Source organism: Danio aesculapii, chromosome 16 (assembly GCF_903798145.1).
Source record: "Danio aesculapii chromosome 16, fDanAes4.1, whole genome shotgun sequence".
In the NCBI taxonomy this organism is placed as follows: Eukaryota; Metazoa; Chordata; class Actinopteri; order Cypriniformes; family Danionidae; genus Danio; species Danio aesculapii.
The window spans coordinates 30,689,464-30,711,186 of NC_079450.1; the positions used below are offsets into that span (position 1 = coordinate 30,689,464).

The window sequence follows — 21,723 nt, forward strand, 5'->3', positions numbered from 1 at the left end:
ATACTGTAAAAAAAATGCTTGATTCCACATAATCAATTTGTGTTGAGACAACATTGAGGAGTTAAATGAACTTATTAGTTTTTTACAAATTTAGGTGAATTGAACATAAAACAGTTAAGTTGTCCCCCCAAAAAGCTCAAAATTTGTGTTGTTTCAGCTGATTTTAAATAATAACAAACAGTAATGGTCATTTTTTTAAATGAATGACTTTCTCAAACTTGTGGTGGTCTATTTGAGTTGGACAATAAGCAGGGCTCAACAATAAGGACTGCCCAATGGCCCGGGGCCAGTGTGTGAGATGCTCGGGACAGTAGACAGGATTGTTACCTGCCCAATCATGGCAGTGCTGCCTTGTCACTAAAGTTTAATTTGCCTGTGACTATTTTTTAATTGTGTGCAAATTAGAATTGAAAAACAGTTTGTGCTTTAAGCCTTTAAATGCTGCATTCTCTGTGAAGGTAAACACCATATTGCTTTTCGGTTCTTCTTATGTGATTGGATGTTGTCAGCACATTATTTTTTCCGTAACTTGGTAACAACCAGTACAGCGAAGAGATGGCAACATCAAATTATGATGCTAAAAGAAAATGTCTGTTTCTAATGTCTTGGAAGCAAGAACTTAAATGTCTTATGTGGGTACAAAACGATGGAAAAAAATAAAGTGATGCTTTGCACAGTTTGTTGTCAGTTTGGCAAGTCAGCCAAATTTTGTTAAATAATTTAGAACTGCAATAAATTACCAGCACATTTTCTATACTGCTCTTTTTGTTTGCATAACACTTTGAATTTTGCTCATTATACTTTACTAACATTTTAAAATTCTACATTCGCAGATGTAATTTTTCACACATCATTTAAAATATGTGGCTAAGAAATAGCTATTAACTTTTTTGTGGGGCCAGTAAAAAAAATCCTTAGCGTTGAACCCTGATAAGCATTCTAAACTACAGCTAACTGTGTTTAATGTAAATTTTAACGACTGCAAAATTGCTACACTGTAAGAAATACCTCTTAATTAAGAGATGACTGCATATTTCAACAACAAAAAATTAGATAGCTCATGGTTCATGCAATTTTTCTATTTACACTTTATTTTTACATAATGGGACCTTGATCTTTGCTCTGATGTTTTGACTAATATTGAAAATTGAAGTGATTTAAATGATATTTTAAGTAGCTTTACTTAATTGTGTGGGCTGATCATGTAAAATTACAATCTAAAATAGCCAGTACTTTTTCCTGATATTGTATTGATTTTACTGTTTTCCTTACGAGAGTGAACATTAAAAAAGCTGTTAATTGATTAACAGCACACAATCTGACCAAGTTTTAGGAACAACAAATAATAACTTGACTTCTAGTTGATCAGTTAGTATTAGAAGTGGCTTATATGAAAGGCAAAGGCCTTTAGATCAAGCTTAGTTTACCTAAATAAAATATGATCATGCCTTGATTTCATTATTTATTTTAATTATTTATTTAATTGATTTATAATTACTTAATTAGGACAGTAAGGTCTGACTTTGCTTAGACAAAAGTCTTGTCACTTAGAAATAATGTTCAGTATAGAATATAGTCATGGTGCAGTGGAAAAAGAGTTAATATTGTGTATGATTCTCATGAGCTTAGAGGACTCCATCCATACATCTCTGCAATGACTCAACTAACGTATTAATGAAGTCATCTGCAATTGCAAAGAAAGCGTTCTTGCAGGACTCCCAGAGTTCATCAAGATTCTTTGGATTCATCTTCAATGCGTCCTCCATCTTATCCCAGACATGCTCAATAAGGTTCATGCCTGGTGACTGGGCTGGCCAATCCTGGAGCCCCTTGACCTTCTTTACTTTCAAAACCTTTGATGTGGAGGCTAAAGTATGAGAAGGAGCGCTATCCTGCTGAAGAATTTGCCCTTTCCTGTGGTTTGTAATGTAATGTGCAGCACAAATGTCTTGATACCTCAGGCTGTTGATGTTGCCATTCACTCTGCAGATCTCTCGTACACCCCCATACTGAATGTAACCCCAAACCATGATTTTCTAAATGATCAATCAGAAGTCAAGTTATTATTTGTTGCTCTTACAACTAGGATCGACAACAAGATTTTTGTCAGGTAGTGTACATACGGGACAAACTATAATAAACCAAACCTTGTTTTTAATAAAATTTTACTAATATTTTTATTTTTTTGTAGATTGTAATGTTAAATGTAAAATGTACAGGATATTCTGTAAATGTATAATCACTGTAGCAGGCATTGTTTGTATTTTCTGTAAAAATAATGACATATTATGTTTATTACTCATTAACAGTAATGAGTAATTATCTTTTATAAAGTATGCTAAACAGTTTACATCTTTTTCACAGGGGTAGAGTGAAACCATATAAAAATAGCTGTAGCTATAAAAGCTGCGGAGTGAGATGTAAAAATGTTCTCTTTTATACATTATATAAAAGGCTCCTCATGATTCTTTCATTGTGTCATTCAAGCAGGAGCTGTGCACATTGACATAAATGTTGTGAATGGTTTACCTAATGGTGGTTCAGGTGAAATGCCAATACTCTGCAGAAGAGCCTCTGTTTCTCTTCTCTTCCTGTCCAGATCTGAGTCTTCGGTCACATTCTCAGGCCTCTGAAGCATCTCAGACTGCGTCACAGGTCATTCAATGAGTGCCACCAAACAATATTCACTGAAATAGCTTATAGATCCAACAAAAGAAGACCTCACCTCTTTCTTCTTCCTCTCTTCCTCCTTTCTTTTCTTCTCCTCTCGAATTTGGGCTAAGCGCTGCTTTTTGCGCTCAAGCTCAGCTTTCAGGTCACTTCTATCAGCCATCTTCTCTATCACTCGGTCTAAGTGTTGTATGAAGAGTTTTAGTTTTAGCACATTAAAATGGTCAGGCTTCACCATGTCACACAAACTCTCAATGAGAAGAGACACTTAAGAGGATGTGCTTCGGGTTTAATATTTTTTAAAGGTCCGTTCTGGGCCAACATCATGGTGAATTATGATTGTTTGGCTGAAGTTCAGTGGACAATGTTCAACATTCAGCTTCATTTGGACGTTTACAGCCTTTGTAGAGGCCCATTCGTTTAATGGACACAGAAACCAAATCACAACAAAATGAACTTGGAAAAACATTTACAGCAATGGAAAAATAGGCGTTATCTGGATTTATTAGAGTAAAACATAAAGTTTGTTTTATTTTTTTAAAGTACTGAAGATATTTTTATCCTAATTTAAAATGAAAATATTTCATTTAGAATATTTTTAGCCAAAAAACAAAATTGATGGCATTTTCAGACACGTTTATAATCACATTTAGACACCTAAGAAGAGTTAAGAAATTAATATTAGGTTAACTAATCACAGCAAATCTAGACTATTCTCATTTTCTAAAAGGGTTTTAAATAGTAATTATCTTATTTGTAAATTGTAAAAAACGTCATCAGACCTAAGGAGAATAAAACAAATAATAACATTTTACTTCAACCTATTCCCTAAAAAATACAGATTGACAATATATGGAGGCTCAAGCACATTAAGGAACAATAAAACTACACAATATTATCAAATGTACAAATTAGCATCAGCTGTTTTAGACTTATTTGAGATTATTTATTTAAAGTTCTCTTTGTTGAATTACATATCAAATGAAAACAGCGATGTGTATTAAAAATTAGCATAATACACTCGAGCTAAGCAGTGACAGAATAATCCTGATTCAGATAGATGCACTTGACTGACTAGAAGTGATAACGCAATACAGAACCCAGCCAGTTAAAACAACCCTTTTCATTCACAAACTGTTGTCCTGGCATTTCAGTGAATGAAAGCATCAATTCAGTCCGCAACAAAGCCTGTGGTAAACTGTAGGGCATGATATAATGACTTTACTGTACCGTCTTTTTGTCGACACAACCAGGACAAAATCTGCTGCGCTGTCTCGCGTAAATGCTGAAATAAGAGGCTACAAATCTACACATGAGCATCAACAGCTACATGAAAACACAAAGCATCATAAGACCACTTCAGTCTCATCAGGACCCAAAAGCCGGAAGTGCTCGATGCCTGCCGATACGTCATCAACGCCTCCCAGCAACAGCGGGCAGTGCCTCGTCGTCTGAAAGAAGCCGGCGGTTTCAAAACGAGGTGAAAAAAAACCCCGACAAACACAACAGTCCGGTGGTTCGTGTGTTGAAGAAAAAGATATTCTCTATTTTGGGTGGAAGGTTAAGTTTTTGTTAGTATTATAAAACTTACATTTATTTTTTATTTAATTTTCTCAAACATTAAAAAAGAATCTCGGTTATTTGGCGATTTTCCCTCTGTATTTTGATCAAATACACGTTGACTTAAAGGGACAGTCCACCAAAAAATAAAAAATACACAACTTAATTCTTCCTCACGTGGTTTTAAACAGGTGTTTTTTCTTCTGTTAAACTAAAAAAGAAGATATTTTAATAATACTGGTTTCTGACACCCATTGACTTCAATACTAAGGCAAAAAACATACTATGGATGTCAATGGGTGCCAGCCCTGCTAAAAAAAAACAGCTTAAACCCAGCTAACTAGCCTAGGTTGTCGACCAGCCTGGTTTTACAGGGTTTTTGGTCATTGGGAGATGACCAGCTAACACCAGCTTGACCAGCCTAGTCAGGCTGGGAGCACAGCCAAAGCCAGCCATGTCCAGCTTAAACCAGGCTGGTCAAGGTGGTTTAAGCTGGTCATTTACCAGCCTGGAAAGGGCTAAAACCCCCTCTAAAACCAGGATTTTCCAAAATATCTTCTTTTGTGTTTTACAGAATTTGAATTTAATTGAACAGAAGAAATGAACAAGGGTGAGTAATTGATGACAGGATTTACAGCATATTGGGGTGAATGAATCCTTTTAAATATGACATGTACCCACTCAACCAAAAATGTAAAGTGTTGTAGCAGCAAAAAACTCCTCAAACATAATTGAAGGTAAAAACTTAAAGTCCCCAAGAAATCCAAAATGACCATATGATTAAGTTAGCTCACATGTATAGTTTTGTGGTAAAAAATTAATCTGTGCATGCCATTAAAAAATAGTTTGCACTTCTAATCTTTCATTCATTTCCTTTTCAACTTAGTCCTTATTAATCAGGGGTCGACTCACTGGAATAAAAAGCCAAACCACTCGAACCAGTGACCTTCTTGCTGTGAGGCGATAATCTTTAACTGAAATCTTTAAAAGCACTTCCTGGTTTGTTTTTCAGTTAATTAGTCAGATTATGTTTTCTGAGGAATTGAGCGTGGCTAATATTTTTAACCACACTGCTGCAACTGATAGTTTTGACAACAAACAGAAATGGTGAGGAGGAGGTGTCTGTTAGGTTGTAATAACTCTCCCCAAACTCTTTTCCTGATTTTTCTGAATGAAATGCCTACTTTACTACATCCATTCAGCTAGCAGTAAAAAAACAAAAACAAGCCACGCCCACTTATGTGTCATTTAATATTCCGTTTCTCTAGGAACTGCGTTATAATGCGAGAAAACAAAAGGGTCACAGCTTCTGGTTCATGGGGACTTTAACATTTGTTATATTCTAGAACAATATCTACTCCAAGATTCTTCCAAATGAACAGAAAATGTTATGAAAATAAGCAAATACTTTAACTCATTTTTATTACACTCCATAAGACACATTTTCCATTCTTAAATAGAAAAACATAAAAAAATTATATATATAACAGGACAATTACCTTAAAAATATGAATAAAAAGAAACTAAAAAGAAAACACATTGTCAGTCCACAGACCAGTGTGGTCAGTGTGAATGTATGGAGCTGGCTGAAGGTGAGAGAAAATCAGTCGCTCTGGCTCTGGCTGCTAATTTCATCCTCAGTTCTCTGATTTCCTGCATCAACTCCCTTTCCTTTGAGTCCAGCTCCCCTCGGCCGCGATCTATAGAAACTATAAAGTAGCGCACATGTAAGAGCTTTATTTATTCTGCTTGGTCATGACACAGTAGTAATTTACTACGATCTTTTATGTGAAGCTGCTTTGACACAATCTACATTGTAAAAGCACTACACAAATAAAGGTGAATTGAATTGAATTAATTTATACTGATCATACTCACAGTCTGACTGATTGTTTGAAGAAATGTCAGTGGGTTTGTACAGAAGCCCTCTGGATGAGCAAGGAGATCTACGTCTCTTTTCTTTCTGAGGATCTGCAACATACATATTAAAAGATATTCCTAGCAAATCTGGAAGGACGAAAACTAACAACTAGAGTAACTCTAGTTCATTTAAACTGATTCAGTTAAGAAGTAATTGTACAGTACTTCAGCGCATTTCTCTGTTTAACTACATTAGGAAAGCTTTATTGTGCTTCTCTCAACTCACTCAGTGAATCCTCCTGTGCGTTAACAGAAGTGGCCGCCCGTCTTTCGTCCTCACGTTCGGCTTGTTTGGCTACTACATCATCCCACTAAAAGCATATCAAAATAATGTGAAAGAGCGGTCACTTTTTATAATGAAAGTGAACTACTTAAGAGTCTGTGTACTTGTTATGTCAAAACAAAACAATAAAGCCCAGATTTACTAAAACTTGTAAAAAAAATTGTAAGTGCACAAAAAAAGCTGCAGTTGGGAATGTCTGCAGTTAATGCAACTGGAAGTTCTGCAGTTAATAAATAATAATAATAAATCAGCAAAATCAAAAGAAAATCAGGCCAAAAAATTAAAAATAAAGATTTGTTTCAGAAGTTCTAAACAACTTGCCAATGGCTGGTTAACGCCTTTAAATGGGTGGTCCAAAGTGTATTTTTAAGGCTTGGTTGTGTTTAGAAGATGCAAAGCGATGTGTGCTCATGCTTCACTTGTAGAAAATCACATTATTTTTTCATTTATCCTACTTCGATTATATACAGCTACTCAGCTAACATAAAAACGACTATCATATTTCCTAGTTCCTCCGAAAGGCCCGCCCTCAAGAGACTCTGATTGGTCAGCTAACATAATGTGCTGTGATTCGTGGCTCCATGTCACCAGAAAAAGCATCATGCCTCTACTAGCACACGCTTTTGCACTGTGTAAACACTGTCAGAGTAGCTGTTAACCGTATCAGTTTGAACCTGAATCACAGAAAATGACACAGAGGAGGACACAGCTGAACCTCAAGCCAGCTCTCTAAAAATCAAGTGTCTTTCACATATATTCAGAATAAGCATGTGTAAGTAATATAAAACATTCAAATATATTTTGTGAGTTGGTTATTTGAGATGTAGAACGCAGGGAAAGCGGCTGCATTGAGAGACACTGCAATGCTGGTAAAGATTGTGGGTGTTTACAGGGGTTTGATGGATAAATATGAATTTGTAGCTAAATTGTTAACGGTGCCAAACAGCATTTCCTGTTGTTTACATCCTTGGTTACGTTCTAGCTACATTATACAGTTAACATTAGACACTGCATGTAATAGATCAACTTTAACAAATAAAAATATTTACAGGCTGTAGCTCACAATCCACAGCTTCTGCTATTATGGCTGGAGCTGCTCCTTCTTTGAGGAGTTTTTAGCCCAATCCAGCACTACACTGAGAGAGACTCTGGAAGCTCTCCTTTGTCAAATGCTAGCTATATCTTTTTATTCTTTTTTAATTCTCTGGAACATAATTAATATTAAATTGTAAGCACTTCTCTCTTTGTGTCTTGTCCTTTGGAAGCCCAAATACAGAAACAGAACAAACTCTGTGGAAATAGCAGGGTTTAGACGCCCTTTTAGCTTTCACTGCTATAACATTACAGTGCCTCTGGCCATGATCCTTCACTGCGCAGGATGTATGTGTGTGGTAAATGCGCGTAACCGGAAGTACTTGTGATCTAACATAGATGTATTTTTTGTAGTCTCCAAACTTTGTTTGCTGTAGCTAAGCTAACTGTCGTTTGCTAAGCTAACTCTGTAAAAGCAAATGTCTCCCTATGCGTTGAACTTTGAGCGTATTACATTCAGAGATGTTGTGTATGTTCACACATGTACATTAAACATGAACTGAAGTTTAAAATATGATATCATAGTGGACCACCGCTTTAAACTACTTCTAGTCTACGGCAAATGTGTTATAAGTATGTATGGCAGTCTTCAATGTAAAAATCTATGGTTCATTTCTTTGGTTAAGTCAATCAAGGTCAGATGTCAAGTACAAAAGTAAATATATGTAAGTTAAATTTTAAACAGAAAAGCTACTTTTATAGACAAAACTGATATGAATTTCTAAATGAAATAAACACTGACACGGTTTTTCATGTTTATATAAACAAATATAGAAAATAAAATGATATAGTCATTTGAATAAATAAAAATGTCATAAATATTTTGAAAAGGGGTTAGTTGACCATAATAATTTGATCTAAAAACACATTTTGTTTGAAAGTGTCTTCTACATTAGCTGTACTGACGACAGACCTTTTTTGCCTACAGAATTTCACTAATGTAACTGTACCCTTAGAGCCGGGACACATCATGCCGACATCAAACAACTAGCACCAGCGAAATCCAAACTGTGTTTTCGCCTCACATTGGATAGTGTCTAGATCAAAAAGCTGCTCTTGAACACACCAAACAGACAAAAGCCGACTGAAACGAGACCCACGTTCTGTGCCCGTGCAAGAGACTGTGTCTTTTCGTGAGAGGCAGTAGTCTGTTTTCTCATTCCGCAAGGGGAAACTGAACTTCCAACATGCAAACAACTTCCAAGTGTAAACAAAGCAGAATTTTGTACCATTATAACAGTATTTGTCATGCACCATGGGAGGGGATTCACTTATGTGTCTGGCAAATATGTCTGGAACACACCAACCCAACTAGCCGGACCAACAGACCAACAAAGCTCAACTGCAGACCATTGGTTTGGTGTGTCCTGGCCCTTACATGTCATTTCTCACCTGCTTTCCTTCCACTTCCTGCATTAATTGGACTACTTTATCCACTTTAGCGCGAGTTTGTTTGCCGAGGTTCACAAGTCTCTCTCTTTGTTTCTCCTGCCTTTCCTTTGCCTCTTCCAGTCTCTTGATCACCTCAGCCTGCCAATCAGCATCCACCTCCATCTGCCCTGCGTCCGCAAGAGACTCCTCCACCAGCATCTGAAAAAGTTAATCCTCATAATCAGTCTCATCAAAACTGCCTACATACAAGCAGAAAGATGGGAAATGAAAAAAAGGAAACAAGCAGGGGTGGAGTAAGATCTCTAACAAAGATAATCATACACATTCCATAAAAACTACAGCATACCTTCTGGTTTTTCTGGCTGATATCTGCATCTGCGTGAATGAGGTTTTGAAATGTATAATGGTCAGCCTCAGCTCTTCGGCTCCTCGTATCCACCTCTGTTTGCACCTCTTGACTCACTCGCTCTTGCTCTCTGGCCAGTTGCTAGTAGGCCAAAAATAATGATCAGGATATGGTTAAGCACATATTTCTGCTCTCATAGGTCCACCTTCCAAACCTAATTAAATACACCTAAACCAGCTAATCAAGGTATTCAGGATTACAGGCCACCTCCAGGTAGGTGTGCTGGGACAAGCTGGAGCCAAACTCAGCATGAAGATGGCCGTGCTGGATAAGGATTGGACACTCCTAGTGCATTAACTCTACAGACATTTGCCAAGATTTTAATGAGGGCCAACCTGTTCAAACAGTTGTCTCTGGGCATCAAGTTCCATCTGTCTGACTTCTATATCTTGAACGGCGACCGCTGTCTCCTGATCGCGCAGCGCCATCTAAGTACAATATAAATATACACAAATGTACCAAAATTGACCTACCATTTACCAAAAATAATGTTCATTTTAAGCTTTTCGTTCAAGAAAGAATCCTAAAAAACACAACAATAAAAAAAATGTTCACAAAAAATATTAAGCATATACCACCAGCAAATTACACTGATTTCTTTAAGACCATGAGACACAAAAGACTAGAGGCTGCTGAAAATTTAGCCTAATCATCACAAAAATAAAATTTAATACAGTTAAATGGAAAACTGTTCATTTAACTTGAAATAATGTGGACTAATAAAAGGGATCCACTGGAAAATATTTAAATCACGTTTTCTGTGTTATTTAATCTGCAACAGCAATACTGAACTTATATAAATGTTTGGACATTAACCTCTGAATGCAGAATCATAAAAACACCAGAGAATGTCAATCAACTCATTGCTGCCCTTTTTGTATGAAATGTGATTATAAAAAATTTAATAAATATATATTTTTATCATGAGAAGCGGGTTAAATTCAGTCTGTTGCCACACAAGGGTGTTTAAACCCCTCATAAAAGTATTGTTTGCATAATAGTTCCCCTTTAAATTGCTTAAATTAACTTAAAAAAGATTGGTAAAAATGCCAACAACTGAACCTTTCTCTGAATCTCATCATCAAGTCTCTTGAGCTGTACTCTGCGCTGATCCTGCTGGTGCTTAAGGAAACGTCTTCTAGAAGAATCAATCAGACTGAGTTCCTTCACCTTCAGCTCGCGCTTCATGGCGGCCAATCTGAGCACAGTAAAATACACCAGATGAACCATGAAATGACAACACATGAAATCTAGTCATTAGTGAGAGATCAGACAAATGATCTGAGTCTCACCTGGCTCTCTGTTGTGCGAGTTTACTCTCCTCTTCCTGCAGGATTAGTCTCCGTTGCTCTTCTCCTTGCAGAAGCAGCTCCTGCTGTTTATACCAGGCCTCAAACTCAGCCTGCTGTCTGACTGCCTCAGCATGCAGCTTCTGAACCTCCTGTCTAAACAGAGCAATACAAGTGGAAAACTTATTGCAAAAGCTGCATATCATTTGAAACGATAAGCCGTATCAGTTTTACGAATTTGCACCTCTCTCTCAGATATTCCACTTCTTGTTGGCGGATCCTCTCGCGTTCTTGGGACTGGTACTCCACTATGAATGTGGGGTATTTGTTGAAGACAGGATACTGGCCCTGAGTCAGAGGTTTAAAATCATTCAGCGCAGAGCTAGGATGGATGTCGGCAGGGGTTCTGTCCATCAACCGATAGGTTTCCTTCAGCATAGCTCCAATGTCCAAACTATTGCGATGATGGAAAAAGTACTACATTGGGGAAGATCAACATAATAATAAATGCATCTAATGTCTGCATTTGTTATTGAACCTCTATAACTACTGTTAATAAACAGCTAATAATCTTCATTTTACCATTGAAAATGTTGGGGTCAATAAAACAAAGTTTTTCAAAAATATTTTATGTTCATCAATTAACTGTTTATTGAATTAAAATACAGTAAAACTATTCAAATGTAACAAATATTTTCCTTCCATCTTAATTTGAAATTAAAATCTTGTCATTTACAACATAAAATGTCAACTGGTCAAAGGAGGAATATTCTTATTATTTTTTTTGGCAACACAAACTCAGAATTTTAACTTCAGAACAGTTAAAACAGTATTTTCTGAAATAATCCCTTTTTTCAATCGCAACAGATAAACATTACTACGCTATTTGACCAATTGCCATTTGTTTTCACTTTGAAAATTATAAGAAATGTTATCAGACCTTAATAAAAGACACAAATGTTAAGACTGCATTCAAACCTATACAATATAAATCAAGTGGACAAAGAAACTGATAATTATACATATATTATGTACAATTGTTTGTGTGTGTGTGTGTGTGTGTGTGTGTGTGTGTGTGTGTTTATAAAACATATTCATAAAATTAGTTGATTTTTTCCCGAATATAAAAAGATCATATAAATATCTGATATTAAACTTAAAATTGTTCTTGTAAGTACAGATCAGTAGCGGTGCTCTGAAGCATTAAAGGGATAGTTCACCCAAAACTGAAAACTCTGTCATCATTAACTCGCTCTTCACTTATTCCAAACCGGTTTGAGTTTCTTTGTTTTGTTGAACACCAATGATGATTTCACACGAAAGAAACCTGTAACTACTGATTGCCATAGTATTTGTTTGTGTTTAACAGAATGAAGAAACTCATAAATGTTCAGAAGCACTTAAAGGTGAGTAAATAGTGTGAAATTGTTAGTTTTTTTAATCCTTCAACACTAAATTGGCCAGTGTTTTAGTTTCAACGACCAACCTCTTTATATGTACAAGTGTTTTTGTGCATGTATGTGTGTATATACACTACCGGTCAAAAGTTTGGGGTCAGTTTTTTTTTTCTCAAGTTTTTTTGAAAGAAAATTATTCTGTTCGTCACATTTATTAAAATTTAAAAAATATATTAAATTGTTAAAAATGTATTCAATAAATATATATTTATAACTTATTGTATGTAGCTTCAAATAAAATTATTACTCCAGTCATTATTGCTTTTATTGCTATTACCATTAATAATAATAATAATTAATAATAGAGTGATTTCTGATGGATCATGTGACTCTGCAGACTGGAGTAATGAAGCTGAAAATTCATCTTTAAAATCACTGAAATAAATTATTAAATTACATTATAAACTACTTTTGAACAGTTATTTTATAGTGCAATGACATCTCACAATTTTACAATTTGTTCTGTATTTTTTGTTAAATAAATGCAGCCTTGGTGAGCAGGAAAAATTTTTTTTAAAACATTTTAAAATCCTACTGACCCCAAACTTTTGACCGGTAATGTACATGTATTTATTTACTTATTTTAAGTTTTTCATAAATTTCGCTCACATTATTTCTGAATATATAAACACATTATAAATATCTGAAATGATACCTCAAAATCTCTCTTGTCAGTGCAGAGCAGTAGCGGTGCTCTGCAGCAGGTGACATACGCCACCACAGCCATTAGCAGGAATGAGGGATGATTGGAGAAAACATTGTCAAACAGCTTCAGCCACTCTTCTCTCATCAGGACCTCAGAGAACAAAGTCTCTAAAAGAGGCCACGCATACAGCTGGAGAAGCAAAGCACAGTGTGGAGGGCATTAGCTGCATTTTGGCTTCAAAATAAAATTCTTTGGAAGTCAAGGTCTGTCACATAAACACTTGTGTGGACGTGTTTTACCTGTGAGGTAACGCCACAGGCAACAAAATGCTGAAGCAGCTCTTTATCATGATGGGCCAGCACATTCTCAGCCAGACTCAGCACATTAAGCGGAGGGTTGGGAAAATACTCAAACCAGTGCTGGCACCAGTTCACTGCAAAAGAGCAATTCAAGACACTTCAAGTCTCCCGGCTACGGACTGAACATTTGAATCGCGGCCAGAGAGAGAAGGGGTGCATCATCACAACAACACCACCACCTACCAATGACAGTGGCCACTGCTTCAAAGCAGATCAGAGGATTGTTCTGGAACAGCTTGACGAACGGGAAGGCCAGCAGGGGAACATAATCAGTCTCACCGAAGACTGCAGCCCAGTGAGCGAGAGCAGACAACACTCTGCCGGGTTAAATCAAAAGACAAATATATGAATGCAAGTTAGTATTAGACATTAAAGTATGGTATGTAAATCTATATTACAATTAATACCCAAAGTACACGTTTTTTACAAGAGTTAAATCTTTCCAAGTGTATTCCATTTGACTTTGTATGAACACTGGTAGCTTGACACACGCACACTAGAAAGATTTATTGCTTGTCCAATGTTTGGAAAGTTTAAAATACTGTTTTTATCCCCTAACACAAGAGCGTGGTATCATTTGTGCTTTTTATAGTGCCATCTTCAACAGGTTGTCATTCTTGTTCCTTCTCCATTTACTTTCTGACTGTGAGACAAATGACACGGTTCAGTGTTGCCACCTTGTGGACAAACTAATTTGTGCAGAAAATTGACAGCACGAGTATGAGATGTGCATTAAAGGGATAGTTGAACTGAAAATTCTGTCATCATTTACTCGCTCTTCATTTGTTCCATGAGTTTCTTTCTTCTGTTGAACACCAAAGAAGATTTTTGAAGAAAGTTGGAAACATGTAACCATTGACTGTCATAGTATTTGTTTTTCATACTATGGAAGTTAATAGATAAGTTTTCAGCTGACTTCAAAATATATTTCTTTGTGTTCAACAGAAGAAAGAAACCCATAAAGGTTTGGAACCACTTGAGAGTGAGTAAATAGTGTGAAATTGTTCATTTCTTGGATGAACTATACCTTTAATTGCATGTATAGTTAGAAAAATCAGTAAGCACACGTAATGTAAGTGGGCTGGGCGATTGGCCATTAAATATGATCACAATTTTTTTTTTTCATATCATTAGTTATTGATAATTAGCACAAATAAAAAAGCTGTATTTTTTGTAAAGTTTAACGTCAGTATTTGTGCATTGTAACTTGATTAACAGGTTCATATGGCACTAACAATCAGGCCCATTTACTTGATAGCTGTATTTGTACATATATTTGAAACTATATGACAGTTTTATTGCATTAACATTTCACCAAGGGAAAATAACATTGTGATAATTAACATTTTTTCTTTGCACGGCCCTGATTGTGAGTCTGACAGGAGCCATGTTCCATCCAAAGATGTGAATTAAATTTATGTGCTTAAAACTGGAACATCAGAGGCAGAAACTGTCTCTAATATTAAACAAAAATTATTTAATTAAAAATTAACAATAATAAAAAAAACATTGTATTAAATTTATTTTCTCTGTTTCTGTCCATCTCAAATTTACTTTTATTATTATTATTTATATTATTATCATTACATGTGTGTGTATGTGTAGGTATGTATATATATATGTATGTGTGAGTGTGTGTGTGTATATGCATGTGTATGTATGCGTGTATGTGTGTCTATATATATATATATATTTATTTTTTCTTCCTTCTTGTCTCTCCCTCTACCTCAGCGGATCCAACAACAGATTAAACAATAACAATTACTTGAGAAAAAAAAAAAAAAAAAAAAATGGAATATCGCAGAAAAGACGTGCAAATAAACAGCATTTTCATCAAAGACAACAAAATCGTCACTTTCTGGTTAACTGGTGCCAAATATCAAAAGTATAAATGGAATTTGCTGCGGTAGGAGAAGCTGCGTGAATCTTTTTTTCTTTTAATAAATGACTTGCGCCTCAGAAGCCAATGCATGAGACGCAGAGCACAGACGCTCTTTATTCTGTAGGTAATTAATAATATCATAATACTGAAATGGTTAAAGTGTTTTAGAATGATTACAACATTTCAGAAGTTTTACAATGTGCTCAGCCTGCTGATTTATCCATTCACACATATTTATCATCACATGATCTCTTAAAACAAAATCACATGACTCTAATGCGCATACTGGAATTTGTTCGGTAAAAGTGTTTCCATCATAGTTTATGCGCATCTTTTCTTATCGAATAAAAGGTTTATCCTACTCCGTTATGCGCATACGTTTTTTTAATGCGCATTTTAAAATGTATGCAGATTTTGGCGTTTCCATCAACCATTTTTTATGCGCATCTCCAAAAATGTGCATAAACATAGGTGCATGGAAGCATAGCTAATGAAACGTGTCACACCCTATAAAGAATAAATTGGCTTCAAATAGTCAACTGACTGAACCTCTGCAGGCCTCTCTGTAGTTTGTGGCTTTTGATGGGATACTGCTCCTGAAGACACAGGTAAGCTGAATGCAGGCCTTTATCAGTCAAGCTGCTGAAAGCTGCATGGTTCTCAGGTAAACGCAACAGGGAACGCCAAATAAACATCCTGTGGATGAAATACAAATATACATACAAATAAACCAGTCATGCACACCAGAGCACATTCTATTAACCGTAGTGTATATAGCGGCTTTAGCACAACACTATTTACATTACCTGTATTTTGCTGGGTACTCGCCAAACTCTCTTAGTAACGCTTGTAGTCTTTTCTTGCTTAGGCCATTAGGCAAGTCATTCTACACAAAACAGATGATTAGACATAATCAGGTAATATGTTAGGGTTATTTAAAAACAGAAAATGAAAAGCAATATAAATTTTAATGTGGCCAAAATATAAAAATAGAACCTCTTTGTCATCCAGAGTAGAAACAGAAGTTGGTAAAAGTTTGGATTGGATTCTGCGTCCTGATGTTTTCACAGCGCGCTGACCTGCCCCAGTGTTCACCTTCATTTTCAGACATGATCCATCACTGACGTTAACTTTAGTGACCCGTTTCAGCAAAGGCTGAGGAGGCTGCACAAACAACAACAAATACTGGACTCTGGAAATCGGATTTGAAAATCTATTTTGTTTTTCAAACCACATATAGAGGGATGAAAACTAATTCTGTTCATGTCTTTACAGATGTCTTTAAGTCTAAATGCATACATTTGACACCTAATTACCATCAGTTATTAAAAATGCAGACAGTCTGCCAGTAAAGAACAAAATGGAGATTTTTTTTTACGTTTGTCTGCATTCTGAACATAGACATTGGTGAGCGGTCTAAAAGTATTTCTTGTTATCAATGCTGAAAGCAGTTGTGCTGTTTAATATATGATGAAAACTAGTTTCAATATTTTGAATTATATAAAGAAACATTCTTTTAAATTCTTTTAGCTTATTTAATGTGTCCTTCTAAGTGAAACAACTAACAATTAATGAAAAACTTTCAATGAATAAACATGAAGTAATTTACCTTACTGATTTCTGTGGTAAGACTTCGCACATCATAGATTTTAATAGCTCCACTGTCCATCACTGCTACAATATGGTGACCTTTAGGACAAACAGTAGCAGAGCTGATTGCATCCTCATGGGATCCGATTAAAAAGAGCTGCTTGCATGACTGGATGTTGACAAAGCGCATGATGCCGTCTTGGCTTAAAACACCCAGAGTCTGAAGAGAGAACATTACAATGTGTTTTTTCCACAATAACCTTATAACATGGATCCTAGATGTGAACTTTTCAAATAAGGTTCCTTATAGTTATTAATATTCATTACATAATAGTTATTCTTCTGACAAGAACATAATACATTCCAATAGACTAAGTCCAAAGAGACTGTGTATTGCAAAGTCATGCAGTAGATTCTAAATGAGTATACCAATAAGTACATTTTAAAGCACAATCTTAAAGTTGCAGAGGGATTATTACCTGGTTGGATCCGCCATCAAAACTATCCGGCAGGAAATCCAGATATCTCACTGTCTTGACATTTGAAGGCATCTGAATTACTCTGATGAGCTGCCGACTGTCCAGACACCATAAGTGGACAAGGTTGGAGCGTCCAGCAGCAGCAAGTGTTTTTCCATTTCTACAATGGACCATAGTTATTTCATACAACATGGCATTTTCCAATTCACCGATTTCTAAAATCAAAATGAGTTAAAATCTAGTCCAGTCTTACTGTGTAACAGCAAAAGTCCTGTAGTGAATTCTGGGCCCATCCTGTGGAACAGGCAGTTGATATTTGCAGAAAAGAGTGTCGGTCTCCCAAGCAAAAATGGAGTCGTCGCTAAAGCAACTGAGAATCGTGTTGCTGTGTGGGAGAAAAAGCACCTGCAACAAAGACACAGGAATGAGGGACTGATGCAGAGCTTTTACAGTAACTAGGGATGAGTAAATATGAATTCTTTGATTATAATCAATCTTCAATTTAACAAAAGATATCAATGTTTGAAATCCCCAACATGATTCTTAACCTCCCAGGGCTTGACTCTCAACATATGTGGACAGCACATTTTAGCTCTTAAGTGGCTATTTAAAATACTTTGAACGTTTTATATTTTGTTACAGACATGCAGTGTCATCCTGCAACTGTTTTGCAGCAAATGAAATGTCCCAAACACTATTTTTAACTGTCCAAAATGGGAAAATAATTGTTTCTACTCTCTGATAGTCAAAGCAAGTTAAAAAAAAATCGATCATAAATATGCATTAAACATTTTTAGGAAAAAGTGTTTTATGTAAATTCGGACCACAAGTCCACATATTTGGACATCATTTTTCTCTAAAAGTACATCGTATCAAAAGATGAGACTTAGGTTTTTAGTCTAATTAGGCTCTAATAAGCCCAAATAGCAAAGAGAAACAAAAAATGCATGTAAAAAAACAGCTTGGGCCATAAGAGGTTAATATAGCATGTTTAGGTTCAGTGGATGTAAATGTAATTGTCCTGAAGATGCTGGCATCCTAAGAATTGCTTCATTTAAAGATGCCACACAATGAAAAGCTGGATATACAGTACCTAGGCATAGCTAAATAATTCAGTACATGGAAATGACATACTATGAGGTTCAACTATAATTAATTCCTACACAACACAGACCATAACATTGCACAGGGGATCATTACTATGCATACCCCAGCATTTGATTGGCCACAATATTTCCTAATGACATTACAGCAATGATCATTTTCCTTCCATATTTTTACGTTTATCTAAGCTTATATTAAAATTACTATGTATGTGGTCTTTTATTTTGTAAACAGGAGACAGCGGAAAATTAAAGCCTGTTAATGTATTGTGCATACATTTTGCCAAAATGTGTATTTTTATTTAACTATCATATTTCATCCTCAATTTCCTTTATAAATCTATTTATTACAATAAGATACAACTTATTTTTGTTCTAAGTTGTTTACTTAGAACAAAAATACACTCATTAATAATCATATTTAAATATACACTCTTTTTAGGGCATAACGGTGGCACAGTGGGTATCATGATCACCTCACAGCAAGAAAGTCGCTGGTTCGAGCATCGACTAGGTCAGATGGCATTTCTGTGAGTTTGCATGTTCTCCCCGTGTTCGCGTAGGTTTCCTCAGGGTGCTCCGGTTTCCCCCACAGTCCAAAGACATGCGGTACAGGTGAATTGGGTAAGCTAAATTGTCTGTAGTGTATGTGTGTCAATAAGTGTGTATGGATGTTTCCCGGTGATGAGTTGCAGCTGGTAAGGCATCCGCTGCATAAAACATATGCTGGATAAGTTGGCGGTTCATTCCACTGTGGCAACCCCAGATTAGTAAAGGGACTAAGCCGAAAAGAAAATGAATGAATGACTGAAGGAACGAATGAATCTACTTTTTGTTAAAAGCCTTTCATTTTTCATTTTCAAAACTGTAAATTGTTTTCTTAATTTTTTAAGAAATTTTTCATTTTTAAGAAACCGATTATTCAGGTTTGACCAATAGAACAAATATAAACTCTGCTTTTGAGCACTGCTTGACAAATGAAATATATATAATGTATGTAGGTTTATTTAATTTTAACCATATGGATGAACTGCTATAGCAGTTTTGTATGTATACACTGAAAACTTTTCATATCACTGCTTTTTTAAGCATGTAGTCTATAGGAAAAAAACATTTATTTGTTTAGTCATTTAATTTTCAGAATAAAACAACACTAACCTTTTGTATGCCAACCGACTGACGAACATTGAGCTTCCTCTTTCTCTGGAAGGTGTCGAGGCTCCAGAGCTGCGCGGTGTCAGAAGACGTGCTGATGGCGAAGCTGCCTGAGCTATGGATGGACAAGGAGGAAATGGCACCTTCATGACCCCGCATCCAGCTCACGAGCTGCCTGGTGTCTGCAAACAGGAGATCATGCTGGTTAGAACAGCTCAATCCGAGCATGTCTTTATGAGAAAACTGTACTAATGTGTCTCACCTTTATCAAAGCACTTGATGGAGTAATCTGCCAGAGCAACCAGGAACTCAGTAGTTCTTCTTAAGTTGAAGGCTAAAGCAGTACATGCCTGGCCTGTTTTCTGGACTAGCTTGAATCTGACGAGCGATAATGTGAGAGATATGAAATTGCATGATCAGCAGGTCACCAAATGTATTACAGGGAATGTTCACCCAAAACATATTTACTCGGCCTCCACATTGAGGTAAAGTTGATTTTATATTCACACATTCAGAATTTGTTCCTAATAATATAATTTTTAAAAGTACTCTGCTTATACTAAATAGTGAAATCATATTTACTGCCAATGACTCTCAAAGCATAACATTGTTCAGTCAAATAAATAGTGCTCATGTTGTTTTGAAGTCACACTTACAGTATATGTGATTTTAGACCGAATATTCAAAGTACCATGGTAAACAATATAGGGAGCATGCCACAAGTTGTCACTGAACGAATGTGCTAATATAAAACCAACTTTACTTCAACGTCCACTTGATATTTTGAAGAATGTTGGAAACCAATATCCATTAATTTTTTCCTATTAAGGATGCAATGACTACTGCTTTCAAACATTCTTCTAAATATCTTCTTTATGTAAGTAAATGTTCATTTCTGGGGTGAACTTTCTCTTTAACATGGGAAATATAATCAATACCTGTTCCTGCTGATGTCAAATACATATATATTGCCATGATGATCACCACCAAGAAACGACTCTCCAGTGGTGTCGAAAGCCACATGCAGGAATCGAACCGTCTTGGTTTGACGAGCAGACGCGTTGCGGATCACAGTGGCCAGAACGCTGGAAAATACATACATAGATAACGTTACATACATAAGTTACCCCATTGAGTCTAATCTCATTGCACGTTTGCTCCGAGCCTATTATGGCACACTTACCCGTTTTTTGATACTAATTTTCGGTGCCATATTTTCCCGTCTTCTCTGGGCCCGATATCTGTAACTTGCATGTTTGTTTAACGTTAGCATGGACTGAGATTCTCCAGCAAACCTTAACGTTACTCCCGCCTCACACGCACATCGCAGCGGGAAATTTAACTTTCAGAGATTCACTAATAACTCACTGTCATGCTTGTTGTTAAACCTTACTCTCACGTCGAGAATAATTATATTAATAATACGTGTTTATGTTAGAAGTTAGGTTTAAAATAAAGAAAGAACCAAGCAGCAAGACAAGTTTCAGTTATGGGAAGTGACGCATGTAAACAACAATTGCTGGAAATTGAATTATGGGTATTGAAGTTGTTTTAAAGAAATGTCACGTGACCCTACGTGGAAAGAAAAATAAAGGCAAGGCTTGTAATCAAATTACACATTTAATTGCAGAAATCTGATTTTATGGTGATTATAACCCCCAATCTGAAACGTACATTCCTAATTGTATTTTAAAATACATTGATTACAAGATAAAATATCTGCACTTAAATTGCCAGTAAAAAGCAAAAAGGCAATCAATTGCTGTAACGTTGTAAGAAAAAAAGTGTTTTTGAAAAAAAAGTTGATTATTTTGAGCATATAAACTTGCATGAAAAGTCAGAATTATTGAAAATCCAAATTACAGGAAACTTAGCAATAGTGAGACTAAATAAAGCCTAGATTGTTAAATTGGAGAAATCTTATTCTTAAAGTAAATGGCAATAAGAAATAAAATTATTAATTCCAATAAAGAATCTGTTTTTAAAAGTGTGCTCTAAAATAAATCAGCTACTCCGCAGAAAAAGACATTTCATATTTTTATAAAGTAACACAATACATTCAGACAAAAGGTCTGCCATTTCTTTCTCAGGCTAAAAGCATATGTATTTTGACGGAAGACTATAAATACTTTTATGTTTTAGCTATTTTTGTCCTACTTAAGCTGGGAAAGTATGTTGACTACTTTAATTTCAGTTAAAGTTTTTACTTCAAAATCACAACTGGACGCAGGTTTTTCTCAAAATAAAAACGTGACTGTTTTATTCATAAAAATAACATTTTCCCATGAAAAAAGGTGAATCTACCACTATTCTTACAGGAATACACAGAAAAATTATAACGGAATAACGTTTAATACATCATAAGAACAGATATTGTTAGAGTGAACAGGGGCAGATTTAACCAATATGGTAAGTGGCCGCTTAGGGCTCCAAGAAATCT

The 21,723-nt window shown here is 35.7% G+C and overlaps 2 protein-coding genes across 4 annotated transcripts in view; both read right to left on the reverse strand.

Annotated features, from left to right (window-relative positions):
• Positions 1 to 4,036, reverse strand: part of dync1i1 (dynein, cytoplasmic 1, intermediate chain 1) — a 24,675-nt gene extending 20,639 nt beyond the window's left edge. For all 3 annotated transcript variants that reach the window (XM_056474881.1, XM_056474879.1, XM_056474878.1), the window contains exons 1-3: positions 3,901 to 4,036; positions 2,726 to 2,850; positions 2,530 to 2,644 (exon numbers count right to left, since the gene is read on the reverse strand). In XM_056474881.1, the coding sequence (XP_056330856.1) occupies positions 2,530 to 2,644; positions 2,726 to 2,833 (223 nt within the window). In that variant the 5' untranslated portion in view covers positions 2,834 to 2,850; positions 3,901 to 4,036. The remainder of the gene's footprint in view (positions 1 to 2,529; positions 2,645 to 2,725; positions 2,851 to 3,900) is intronic.
• Positions 4,037 to 5,653: 1,617 nt separating this feature from the next.
• On the reverse strand, positions 5,654 to 20,769 carry tbc1d31 (TBC1 domain family, member 31). The gene is made up of 22 exons (XM_056476008.1): positions 20,467 to 20,769; positions 20,222 to 20,368; positions 19,546 to 19,661; positions 19,287 to 19,465; positions 17,279 to 17,430; positions 17,026 to 17,185; positions 16,566 to 16,766; positions 15,953 to 16,120; positions 15,763 to 15,842; positions 15,506 to 15,652; positions 13,258 to 13,391; positions 13,015 to 13,148; positions 12,725 to 12,904; positions 10,857 to 11,089; positions 10,616 to 10,768; positions 10,386 to 10,521; positions 9,659 to 9,751; positions 9,264 to 9,404; positions 8,918 to 9,115; positions 6,377 to 6,461; positions 6,109 to 6,201; positions 5,654 to 5,939 (listed from the first exon to the last, which is right to left on the reverse strand). The coding sequence occupies exons 1-22, from the start codon at positions 20,535 to 20,537 to the stop codon at positions 5,794 to 5,796; spliced, it is 3,147 nt and encodes a 1,048-aa protein (XP_056331983.1). The 5' UTR covers positions 20,538 to 20,769; the 3' UTR covers positions 5,654 to 5,793.
• Positions 20,770 to 21,723: the final 954 nt, after the last annotated feature.

Excerpts from the sequence above, each read along its gene's own strand:
- tbc1d31 (XM_056476008.1), bottom strand. The coding sequence starts at position 20,537 with ATGCAAGTTACAGATATCGGGCCCAGAGAAGACGGGAAAATATGGCAC. Across the intron at positions 13,392-15,505 it reads CTACAGAGAGGCCTGCAGAG|AGTGTTGTCTGCTCTCGCTC; the intron begins GTTCAGTCAGTT and ends TTAACCCGGCAG. Across the intron at positions 6,202-6,376 it reads CGCACAGGAGGATTCACTGA|ATCCTCAGAAAGAAAAGAGA; the intron begins GTGAGTTGAGAG and ends TGTATGTTGCAG.